General features: G+C 52.5%; 1 protein-coding gene across 3 annotated transcripts in view; it reads right to left on the reverse strand.

Moving 5' to 3' along the window:
• Positions 1–4678: 4678 nt before the first annotated feature.
• Positions 4679–12444, reverse strand: part of ZAN (zonadhesin) — a 66557-nt gene continuing 58791 nt past the window's right edge. For all 3 annotated transcript variants that reach the window (XM_035280891.3, XM_035280878.3, XM_035280884.3), the window contains exons 39-47: positions 10588–10759; positions 9944–10114; positions 9547–9686; positions 8136–8335; positions 7896–8034; positions 6538–6678; positions 5060–5162; positions 4896–4948; positions 4679–4812 (exon numbers count right to left, since the gene is read on the reverse strand). In XM_035280891.3, the coding sequence (XP_035136782.3) occupies positions 4787–4812; positions 4896–4948; positions 5060–5162; positions 6538–6678; positions 7896–8034; positions 8136–8335; positions 9547–9686; positions 9944–10114; positions 10588–10759 (1145 nt within the window). In that variant the 3' untranslated portion in view covers positions 4679–4786. The remainder of the gene's footprint in view (positions 4813–4895; positions 4949–5059; positions 5163–6537; positions 6679–7895; positions 8035–8135; positions 8336–9546; positions 9687–9943; positions 10115–10587; positions 10760–12444) is intronic.

Here is a 12444-nt window from a genome sequence, read left to right on the forward strand (position 1 = left end):
GCCATTTTTTGTGTCCTTTCCTCTGGGGATCTTTCTGGCCTCCCCCGCTGAGACCTGCAGCGGCAGGTCTTGACAAGGATCAGGCTGGTTTAGCCTGGTCCATTTCTTTTCCTTTTTTGTTTAGACAGGGTCTCACTTTGTCTCTCAGGCTGGAATGCAGTGGAATGACTTGAACTCCTGGGGCAAGGGAGCCTCCCAGGGCACTGGGATTACAGGCCCAATCTGCCTTTTCCATTTCTGCACTTCAGTCGCCCCCTGTTGACATGTATGGGTCAGTGCTGGGTCCTAAATCAGCTCGGACCCTTCTGGCCCAGGGAGGCTTGTCCTCAATTTCCCACCTCTACAACCCTCTTCTGGAGTTCCTCAGGCTCTTGAGTCCTCTGTCCCCACTTCCCTTGGTGACACATCACCCATGTTTGGTACCCTCAGGAGGTGTGGGAGGGACTTGGGGGTCCATCCAGAGGATGCTGCCCAGACCCACCCTCTTCCCCTGCCAACCAGACATCCGGGCTAGATAGCATGTCCTAGAGAGCTGATAGCTGGAAGAAGAAAACTTAAGGGGCACAGCAGAGGCACAGCAGAGAGGCCAAGAGCGAAGACCAAGTGCAGGGAGCTGAGGGAACCCCCTGAGATCCATCCCAGCTCCAGGCTGCCCTGAGCCTTCCTGTCACATCCAGCTCTCTAGTGTGAGTGCTCTCCCTTCTTGGGGCCCTTTCCTTACCCAGGCTGGGTCTTGCTTCCTTCCATGAAGGTGGGACCCCAAGGGCTGGTCATCTCAGAGGATGCTCATACAGTATATACATTTCTATACAGGGAGCATATAGGCCGGGTGTGGTGGCTCACGCCTGTAATCCCAGCACTTTGGGAGGCCAAGGCAGAGGGAATCACCTAGTTTGAGACCAGCCTGACCAACATGGTGAAACCCTGTCTCTACTAAAAATGCAAAGAAAAAAAATTAGCCGGGCATGGTGGCGCACACCTGAAATCCCAGCTACTCAGGAGGCTGAGGCAGGAGAATCACTTGAACCCAGGAGGCGGAGGTTGCAGTGAGCTGAGATTGCACCACTACACTCCAGCCTGGGCGACAGAGCCAGACTCTGTATTAAAAAAAACCGCCATATTTCTAGAACTTAGAATCCTCCCTGGTTGGTTGCTTTGTTTTTTTAGAGACAGAGTCTTGTTCTCTTGCCCAGGCTGGAGTGCAGTGGTGTGATCATAGCTCACTGCAGCTTAGAACTCCTGGGTTCAAGCAATCCTCCCGCCTCAAGCACCCAAGAATGTTTTATATTTTTGTAGAGACAGAAGGGACTCGCTATATTGCTCAAGCTGGTCTCCAGCTCCTGATCTCAAGCAATTCTCCCTCCTCAGCCTCCCAAAGCACTGGGATTACAGGCAATAAGCCACCACACCCAGCCTATATCCTCCCTGTCCCAAACCCAAATCCCCTTTGGGGTCCTACATCCCGATCTCCCTCCAGTCCAGCTGGCAGCCTTCCTTTCTTTCTTCTTTTTTTAAAAGTCTTGCTCTGTAGCCCAGACTGGAATGCAGTGGTGCAATCTTGGCTCACTGCAACCTCAGCCTCCCGGGTTCAAACGATCCCACCTCAGCCTCCTGAGTAGCTGGGACTACAGGTACCCCCACCATGCCCAGCTAATTTTTGCATTTTTAGTAGAGATGGGGTTTCACCATGTTGGCCAGGCTGGTCTCGAACTCGACCTCAAATGATCTGCCTGCCTTGGCTTCCCAAAGTGCTGGGATTACAGGCATGAACCACTGGGCCCAGCAAGCCTTTCTTTCCTTCTTAGAGCCCAAGCTGGATGTCCCAGCCCTATCTTCCAAGCAAGGAGCTGCCTCATGGGAGGCAGGAGCCCTGAGGGAGAGGGTGGGACATTTGCACCTTGGCCTCAGGCTGGGGTGAGTGGGTCACTCCTACTATGTTAGAGGTAAGAATTCTTCAGCAACCCAGACTGCAGACCCTCTCCCCACACCGTCCTCAGTTCCCATAGTAACCCCTATCCCCTTTTGGGAAATGGAAGAATGCCGAGGGTGGGGGCCTCCCCAGAGGGTCACAGGCTAATTTGCTTTTTTGGAAAAAGCCACATTTTTTGTTTGTTTGTTTGCTTTTGTTTTTGTTTTGAGACAGGGTCTCAGTCTGTCATCCAGGCTGGAGTGCAGTGGCGTGATCTCAGCTGACTACAACCTCTGCCTCCCGGGTTAAAGTGATTCTCCTGCCTCAGCCTCCCAAGCAGCTGGGATTACAGGTCGCCACCATGACACCGGCTAATTTTTGTATTTTTATAGAGAGGCTAATTTTTGTATTTTTATAGAGACAGGATTTCACCATGTTCGTCAGGCTGGTCTCGAACTCCTGACCTCAAGCAATCTGCCCCACTCGGCCTCCCAAAGTGCTAGGATTATAGATGTGAGCCACTGCGCCCAGCCAAAGGGTGACATGCAACTATAGTCCTGGCTACTTGAGAGGCTGAGGCTTGAGGCCAGGAGTTCTAGCTCCTGTCTCAGCCTCCTGAGAACCTGGGAATCCTCCAAGCACATACCACCATGCCCACTGATTTTTTATTTTTTGTAGAGACAGCGGTCTCATAATGTTCCCCAGGCTGATCTCAAAGTCCTGGCCTCAAGCAATCCTCCAGCCTCAGCCTCCCAAGGCGCTGGGATTTCAGGTCTGAGCCACTGCACCCAACCTACTTTTTCCATTCCTGCACCTCAGACGCCCCCTGTTGTCGTGTTTGGGTCAGTGCTGGACCCCAAATCACCGCTTGGGCCCTTCCCAGCCCAAGGAGTCTTGTCCTCAATTTCCCACCTCTATAGGCCACTTCTGGAGTCCCTCGGGCTCTTGAGTCCTCTGTCCCCTCTTCCCTTGGCGATACCTCACCCATATATTGTACCCCCGAGGAGGTGTGGGAGGGACTTGGGAGGTGAGCTATGATTGTACCAGTGCACTCCAGCCTGGGTAACAGAGGAAGCACCTGTCTCTAAAAAAGGAAGGAAGGAAGGAAGGGAGGGAAGGAGGGGAGGGGAAAAGAGGGAAAGAGAAAGGAAAGGCGTGGTGGCTCACGCCTGTAATCCTAGCACTTTGGAGGCCAAGGTGGGCGGATCACCTGAGGTAGGGAGTTCAAGACCAGCCTGACCAACATGGTGAAACCCCATCTTTAAAAAAAAGAAAGAGAGGAAAGGAAGGAAGGAAGGAAGGAAAGAAAGAAAGAAAAAGAAAAAGAAAAAAGGGGGGAGGGAGGGAAGGAGGGAAAAGTAAAAGGAAAAGAAGAAGGAGTAAGAGAGGAAAGAAGGGAGGGAGGAAGGCAGGAAGAGAGGGAAAAAGGAATGAAGGAAGGGCCACATTTGGCTGGGTGTGGTGGCTCTCATGTGTATTCCCAGTGCTTTGGGAGGTGGAGGCAGGATGACCTCTTTGAGCCCAGGAGTTTGAGACCAGCCTGGGCAACATAGTGAGAGCCCCTCTTCCAAAAAGATATGAAAATTAGCCAGGCGTAGTGGTGCATGCCTGTAGTCCCGGCTAGTCAGGAGGCTGAGGTGGGAGGATCATTGGAGGCCCGGGGGTCAAGGCTGCCATGAGCTACGAGTGTACCACTCTAGCCTGGGCAACAGAGCAAGACCCTGAAAACAAGAAGGAAAGAAAAAAAAGATAGAAAGAAAAAAGAGAAAAAATAAGGAAGGAAGGAAAGGAAAGGAAAGAAAGAGAAAGAAAAGAAAGGAAAAGAAAGAGAAAGCCATATCCCCAGCCTCAGCCTCTACTTGACATGTACAAGCTCTCAGAATCACCTTGGGGGAAGCCAGAGGCCACGTTCTCTAAGAACTCAGATTCCTGGGGTGAAGTCTTCTCCTAAATCAGAAGCCAAGGGTCTGGGGCTGCTTCCCACCCTCCGTTCCTCTGCCCCCCACTGCTCCTTCTGTCTCCTCTAGTGATGTCAGCAGGACTGAACGGGCCGCTCCCATGTGGCTTTCTCTAAGGGACAATACCACCTCAAACCTAGGCTCCTCTCCCCTCATTTTGTGCAGAACCCAGCCCTACCTAGGCCTCCACATGCTTTTCTCCCTCATTTTCCTCCCTCCAAGACCCAACCTTCTCCACCATGGCCATATAGACATTGACATCTCAAAAATAAATAATTCTGGCTGGGCACGGTGCCTCACGCCTGTAATCCCAGCACGTTGGGAGGACGAGGCAGGCGGATCACTTGAGGTCAGGAATTTGAGACCAGCTTGGCCAACATGGCAAAACCCTGTCTCTATTAAAAATACAAAAATTAGCTAGGTGAGGTGGGACATACCTGTAAAACCAACTACTTGGGAGGCTAAGGCAGGAGAACTGCTTGAACCCAGGTGGCAGAGATTGCAGTGAGCAGAGATCATGGCACTGTATTCCAGCCTGGGCAGCAGTGCAAGACTCCATCTCAACAAAAAACCAAAACAAAAATAAATAATTTTGGCCAGATGCCATGGCTCATACCTGTAAACCCCAGCACTCTGGGAGGCCAAGGCGGGAGGATCGCTGGAGGCCAGGAGTTTGAGATCAGCCTGGCAAACACCGTGAGACGCCCCCCACATCTCTACAAAAACAAAAAAAATAAAATTTAGCTCTCATGGTGACGTGTATCTGTAGTCCCAGCTACTTGGGAGGCTGGGGCAGGAGGTCCAGCCTCTGATCGCACTTCACTCCAGCCTGGGCAACAGAGCAAGACCCTGTCTCAAATAAACAAATACATACATTGATTTAATCTTCTTGTTTGAACACAACTCAAAACTGAGCAATTTAAAAGACACAGTCCGGAGCAATATCTGAGGAGAAAGCAAGACAACCGTGTATGAGAGGAGAGTAGACTCCAAGCCCCAGCATTTCAGGCTGTGGGCTCAGTTCTCACCTGTGTCCACCAGCCTGGCCAGTCCGTCTCCCTCCTGGCTGTGCGTTTTCTCTCTAGAATGAGTTGGAGAACAGACGTGGTTCCCAGAGTTGCCCTTTACAGGCCCAGCTGCTCCCCCGTTTGCACACCCTACCCACCCTTCCTCTCCCCTTCCCGGAACTCACCTCTGCCTCCTTGTTCTGTAAATGCACTGTCTGGTCACTGCTGGTACTACAACCACCACAGGCACCAGCAGTCCCAACAGGAGGGCCACCAGGTTAGATGCTTCTGCGTGCAGGGAAAGGATACAGGGATGTGAAACAGGAAGGGCGGGGACTCAGGGGCACTCCCTTTTGGACATCGCTTGCTACCCCAAGGGACCTCATCTCTCTAAATCGCTAGGTGTGTCCTCTTCTCCCTCCAGGAGGCTCTCACCTCCAGGGATTCCAAGATCTTAGTGCCACCCCCACCTCTTGCAATGTTTTCTGTTTCCCATAAGCTTTTTTAGACAGAGTCTGGCTCTGTTGTCCAGGCTGGAGTGCAGTGGCGTGATCATAACTCTCTGCAGCCTTGAACTCCTGGGCTCAAGTGATCCTCCCGCCTCAGCCTCCCTTCCAGGTTGCTGGGACTATAGGTACATGCCATCACACCCAGTTAAGTTTTGTGATTTTTTTTTTGGCAGGGGGAGATGGAGTCTCACTAGGTGGCCTGGGCTGGAGTGCAGTGGCACAATCTCGGCTCACTGCAATCTCCGCCTCTCAGGTTCAAGCAATTCTTCTGTCTCAGCCTCCAGAGTAGCTAGGATTACGGGTGTGTGCCACCACGCCCAGCTAAATTTTGTATTTTTAGTAGAGACGGGGTTTCACCATACTGATCAGGCTGTTAAACTCCTGACCTCAGATGATCCGCCCACATCAGCCTCCCAGAGTGCTGAGATTACAGGCAGGAGCCACTGCGCCTGGCCAGGACTGGTTTTTTGAGGATGCTTGTCCCGCTAATTTCTACGGATTATATTATAACATGATTCCTACTATAATAATATAATATATAAACATTTATTTATTTATGAGACAGAGTTTCGCTCTTGTTACCCAGGCTGGAGTGCAATGGTGCGATCTCGGCTCACCACAACCTCCGCCTCCTGGGCTCAGGCAATTCTCCTGCCTCAGCCTCCTGAGTAGCTGGGATTACAGGCACGCACCACCATGCCCAGCTAATTTTTTGTATTTTTAGTAGAGACGGGGTTTCACCATGTTGACCAGGATGGTCTCGATCTCTTGACCTTGTGATCCACCCGCCTCGGCCTCCCAAAGTGCTGGGATTACAGGCTTGAGCCATCGCGCCCAGCCACATTTATTAATATATAACACATATTAATATATTAATAATATATTGTCCATTATATCTATGAATCGATATTATGTTGATAATATATATCCATAACATATATTAATATATATCTATAAAATATAAAATATATAATTATGTTACATAATATATACCATATCAATATATCTACATAATATATAATATCTATAACATATATTATAATAGATATCATTCTATATGTGAATATAATACACATAGAATCATTCTGTGGTGGCTGTCGGCCTGGCTGACAGGTTGACAGGCTGTGAGGGTACAGGGCGTTGGATGCCCTCACCTGGTTTTCTAGGAGGTGGCACATCCCGAGGCTCTGTACAGAGGTCTCCTCCGTAACCAACTTCACACCTGCAGGTGAATGTGGCTCCCTGCTCCTGACACTGCCCGTCATTCTGACAGGGGTTCTGCAGACAGGGGCTTTCTGCAGGACAGAGAGGGTTGTGGGAGGGGCCTTGAGAGGACACTTCCAGCTCAGGGGAGGACTGACTGGGGGCTGGGACGCCAGGGGAGAAAGCAGCAGCTGCCAGAGACTGCTGGCCAGGAGCCAGCCAGCCTGGCTCCCAACCCTGCCTCACTACCCCTGGGTTTGGGGGAAACTTCTTTCCTTCAAAATTCCTTCCTCCCTCCCTCCCTTTCTCCCGCCTTCTCCCTTCCTCTCCTCTCCCTTCCCCTCCCTTTCTTCCTTTCCTCTCCTCCCCTCCCCTTCTTCCTTCTCTTCTCTCTCTTTCTTTTTTTTTTTTGAGAGGGAGTTTCACTTTTGTTGCCCAGGCTGGAGTGCAGTGGCGGGATCTCGGCTCACCACAACCTCCGCCTCCCAGGTTCAAACGATTCTCCTGTCTCAGCCTCCCAAGTAGCTGAGTAGCTGGGATTACAGGCATGCGCCACCATGCCCGGCTAACTTTGTATTTTTAGTGGAGACAGGGTTCACCATGTTGGTCAGGCTGGTCTCGAACTCCTGACTTTGTGATCCACTTACCTGGGCTTCCCAAAGTACTGGGATTACAGGTGTGAGCCACCTTGCTGGCATCTTCTCCTTTTTTTTTGAGACAGGATCTCACTCTGTTGCAGGCTGGAGTGCAGTGGCACAATTATGGCTCACTGTAGCCTCAATCTCTTGGGTTCAAGTGATTTTCCCACCTCAGCCTCCCAAGTAGTTGAGACTAGAGGTACGCACCATCACACCCAGCTTTTATTTTTCTTTAATTTTTAGTAGAGACTAAAAATTAAAAATTTTCCTCTGTTGCTCAGGCTGATCTTGAACTCCTGAGCTCAAAGCAATTCTCTCACCTTGCCTCCCAAAATGCCAGGATTACAGGCATGAGTCCCCTACACCTGGCGGGACATGGCTGAACCTCGCTGCACTCCATGTTTGTTACATAAATAGGAGTGCTGTGCTAATCACCAGGACTGAAGTGAGGACTGGAGGAGGAACAGGAAGGAAGGCTAGGAAAGGATCCAGCAGCTCACGGATGCTCAGGAAATAGAAGATCTTTGTCCTTTGTCCCTCTCCACAAAGGCAGAGACAGACATCCTGAAATCAATGTGGAAGAGTCCCAAGGACAGGGAGGGGGTGATCCTTGGTGCATAGATGCCCCAGGGCGTGGGTCAGCTTGGAAGCCAGCATGGGTGCAGGTTCACCTGGGAAGCAGCCTCGGGTGTGGTTCCCCAGAGTGCAGACCTCCCCCTCTCTGCAGCTGAAGGATTCACAAAGCAGGATCCGTGAGCGGGCGCAGGTGCAGCGCTGAGAGCAGTCCTCAGTCACGAAGACGTCGCCCAGCTAGAAAAGGGAAAGGCCAGGAGGAGACGCTCCGGTTCCATCCCTGGTCTGGCTCCCCTTGGCACCTCTGCTCCCCAGGGCCTCCCGCTGCCAGCCCAGACCTGGTAGTAGATGCCATTGCCGGTGCAGCCACAGTCAGCCAGCGGGAGGCTCTGGGTGCCGCTGTAGGCGTAGCCTGGGATGCTGGCACAGCCTTCCACGCAGGGGCCCTCGCAGTCCCCAGGGTCCGTCAGGTGGGCACAGGATGCTGGGCAGGGTGTCATACAGCTCTGATACATGGTACCTGCTGGGCACTCCATGGCTGGGGGAAGAGTCACGGTCAGAAGCTGGCTGGGGCTGGGCAGGCCCAACAGGGGCAAGGTCACCCAATAAAACTCAGAGATGCTTACAGGCAGGAAGCCAGAACATGTCATGGCTTCATCTAGGGTCTTTTTTTCCTTTTTTTTTTTTTTTTTTTGTTTAGAGGTGGAGTCCTGCTCTGTTGCCCAGGCTGGAGTTCAGTGGCGTGATCACAGCTCACTGCAGCCTCCAACTCCTGAGTTCCAGTGATCCTCCTACCTCAGCCTCCCCAGTGACTGGAGCTACAGGCATGCATCACCACACCCAGCTAATTTGTCTGAAATTTTTATAGAGATGGGGTCTCACTATGTTGCCCAGGCTGGTCTCAAACTCTTGGCTTCAATTGATGCTCCCGCCTCAGCCTCCCTAAGTGGTGAGACTACAGGTGTGAGCTACCACACCCAGCCTGTCTCATCTTTTCTTCTTTTCTTTTCTTTCTCTTTTTCTTTCCTTTCTCTCTCTTTTTTTTTTTAATGGAGTCTCACTCTGTCACTCAGACTGGAGTGCAGTGGTGCAATCTTGGCTCACTGCAACCTCTGCCTCCCGGGTTCAAGCAATTCTCCTGCCTCAGTTCCTCGAGTAGCTGGGATTACAGGCATCTGCCACTATGTCCAGCTAATTTTTTGCATTTTTAGTAGAGACTGGGTTTCACTATGTTGGCCAGGCTGGTCTCAAACTCCTGACCTTGTGGTTTGCCCACCTTAGCCTCCCTAAGTGCTGCAATTACAGGTGTGAACTACCGTGCCTAGTTTTTTTTTTTTTTTTGAGATAGGATGTTGCTCTGCTGCCCAGGAGTGCAGTGGTGCAGTCATGGCTCACTGCAGCCTCGAACTCCTGGGCTCAAGCCATCTTCCAGCCTCGGCCTCCCAAAGCACTGGGATTACAGGTGTGAGCCACCATGCCCAGCTGATCCAGGGTCTTTTTGTCTGCAACATTAGAGCATTTGAAGGAACTGGCTGAGCAAAGGTGGACCCTGGCAGGAAGGAGCGGGATGGGGGATGGGGTTGGGCGGCTCCCAGGCAGGGTCAGAGGAGTCAGGCTGCAGGTTGTACTGACTTGGACATGGGACTAAGAAAGTTGAGGGAGGCTGGGACTAAGACAGCTGGAGATGAGGCAATGGTGGGAAGAGAGTTCAGCAGAGGTGGATGGCAGAGGGGAGGGGTAGTGCCTCACCGCAGAGGGTGTGGTCCCGCCAGCCGGCCAGGGCAGCGCCCGCCTCCTGGCAGAGGATGGCATACCAGCTGAGGACCTGGCAACGCAGCTCCTCTTGCTCTCTGGGGTCCTGAGCAGAGCACAGATCCAGCACACAGTGCCTGGGGTGAAGAGGGGACAGGAAGGGCAAAGTCAGTTTTGGGGAGGCTAGGAGACCCACCCCTGCAAAAGAGAGCCTGGAACCCCAAACAGAAAGACATCAGTCGGTGTCCAGGGAGGGTCACAAGGAAACGAGGCCACAGGGAGAACAGAGGAGTGACCCAGACAGAGCTTGGGTCAGGAAGCTGGCAGGAGGCCCCAGGGAAAGATCAGAGCAGGCACCTGGGCCATTCCCTCAAGTCCTGGGCCCATGACTCACTCCTGGAAGGGCTCTGGGGCCACCGTCTGGTGACAGGCAGCAAAGGGGCCTTGGGGGTCCGCCAGCACCCTACAGGCCTGGGTGCTGTTGCTCGCCAGCTGCTCCGGGCTACATTCAGACACATGGAGGCCCAGTTCCGCCCCTCGTCCCTCCTCCTCCGCTGGTGCAGCCCTGCAGCAAAGACAGCCACGGGGTCAGGTGAGGCCATAATGAAGGTGAAGTGAGGGAAGAAGAACAACTGATTAGCTGGGCGTGGTGGTGTCTGCCTGTAGTCCCAGCTACTTGGGAGGCTGAGGCAGCAGGATGACTTTAGCCCAGGAGGCAGAAGCTGTAGTGAGCCGAGATCACACCACTGCACTGCACTCCAGCTGGGGCAGCAGAGGAAGACCTTGTCTCTAAAAAAAGATTTTTAGAAAAAGAAGAACTGGGAAGGCAGGCTGAGGGTAGGGTGGGGGCACAGACTGGGATTTCCACTGAGCGGGTGCCCCCACGGTCAGGTGAGAGGGAATGACAGAATAGGGAGGATCCAGGTCTCTCTGCACCCTCTCCCTGGAGTTTCATCCTCTGCTGAGGACAGGAGGGCCAGCGGCCGCTGGGTGCAGAGCTGTTCATCTCTCCAACCTCCTCCCTTCCAGGCCACGAACCTGGGGAATCGGAGGAGGGCGTCCTCGGTCTTCACCTCCCAGCTGTTGCCGAAGGTGCTGAGGTTCTGCGTCAGGGCCCCACTGGGCAGCATCATCTCATTCTTTCGGGTCTCATCGTAGTTCCCACAGAGGCCACGCACGAGCCCCCTGTAGATGCTGGGTAGGGAGATCACTGTGGGAGGAAGGGGACCCCCAAAAGTGAGACTCCTCGCTCTTTTTTTTTTTCTGAGACACAGTCTCACTCTGTTGCCCAGGCTGGAGTGCAGTGGCACAATCTTAGCTCACTGCAACCTCCACCTCCCGGATTCAAGTGACTCTTGTGCCTCAGCCTCCAAGTAGCTGGGAATACAGGCACATGCCACCATGCATGGCTAATTCTATATTTTTAGTAGAGATGGTATTTCACCCTGTTGGCCAGACTGGTCTAGAACTCCTGACCTGAAGTGATCCGCCTACCTTGGGCTCCCAAAGTTCAGGAATTACAGGCATGAGCCACCAAGCCCAGCCCTCACCTTTTTTTAAAATTAACTTTTTTTTAAAAAGCAGGGTCTTGCTCCATTGCCCAGGCTGGAGTACAGTGGCATAATCATGGCTCACTGCAGCCTCCAACTCCTGGGCTCAAGTAATCCTCTCTCCTTGGCCCCTCCAGTAGCTGGGACTACAGGTGTGCACCATCATACCCAGCTAATTTTTTATTTTTATTTTTTGTAGAGATGGGGTCTTGCTATGTTGTCAGGCTGGTCCCGAATGCCTGGCTCAAGCGATCCTCCCATCTTGGCCTCTCCAGTTCCAGAAGCTGGGATTACAGGCACATACCATCACACCTGGCTCATTTTAATTGTTTTTTTTGAGACGTAGTTTTGCTCTTGTTACCCAGGCTGGAGTGCAATGGTGCGATCTCAGCTCACCGCAACCTCCGCCTCCTGGGTTCCGGCAATTCTCCTGCCTCAGCCTCCTGAGTAGCTGGGACTACAGGCACACGCCACCATGCCCAGCTAATTTTTTGTATTTTTAGTAGAGATGGGGTTTCACCATGTTGACCAGAATGGTCTCGATCTCTTGACCTTGTGATCCACCCACCTCAGCCTCCCAAAGTGCCGGGATTACAGGCCTGAGCCACTGCGCCCGGCCCTAATTTTTTTTTTTGAGACAGAGTTACTCATGCTGCCAGGCTGGAGTGCAATGGTATGATCTCGGCTCACTGCAACTTCCACCTCCTGGGTTCAATTGATTCTCCTGCCTCAGTATCCCAAGTAGCTGGGATTAGAGGAACCTGCCACCATGGCCAGCTAATTTTTGTATTTTTAGTAAAGATGGGGTTTCACCATGTTGGCTAGGCTGGTGTCGAACTCCTGACCTTAGGTGATCTGCCCGCCTCGGCTTCCCAAAATGCTGGGATTGCAGGCGTGAGCCACACACCTGGCCTTAAAAAATTTTTTTTTGGGTCGGGCGCAGTGGCTCAAGCCTGTAATCCCAACACTTTGGGAGGCCGAGGCTGGTGGACCACGAGGTCAAGAGATCGAGACCATCCTGGTCAACATGGTGAAACCCCGTCTCTACTAAAAATACAAAAATTAGCTGGGCATGGTGGCGCACGCCTGTAGTCCCAGCTACTCGGGAGGCTGAGGCAGGAGAACTGCTTGAACCCAGGAGGCGGAGGTCGCGGTGAGCCGAGATCGCGCCATTGCACTCCAGCCTGGGTAGCCTGGGTAACAAAAGCGAAACTCCGTCTCAAAGAAAAAAATTTTTTTTGTAGAGACGGGGGTCTCACTATGTTCCCCAGGCTGGTCTCGAGCTTCTGGCCTTAAGCGATCCTTGTGTCTCAGTTTCCCAGAACACTGGGATTACAGGCCAGTG

The sequence above is a fragment of the Callithrix jacchus genome, chromosome 2, assembly GCF_049354715.1.
Source record: "Callithrix jacchus isolate 240 chromosome 2, calJac240_pri, whole genome shotgun sequence".
In the NCBI taxonomy this organism is placed as follows: Eukaryota; Metazoa; Chordata; class Mammalia; order Primates; family Cebidae; genus Callithrix; species Callithrix jacchus.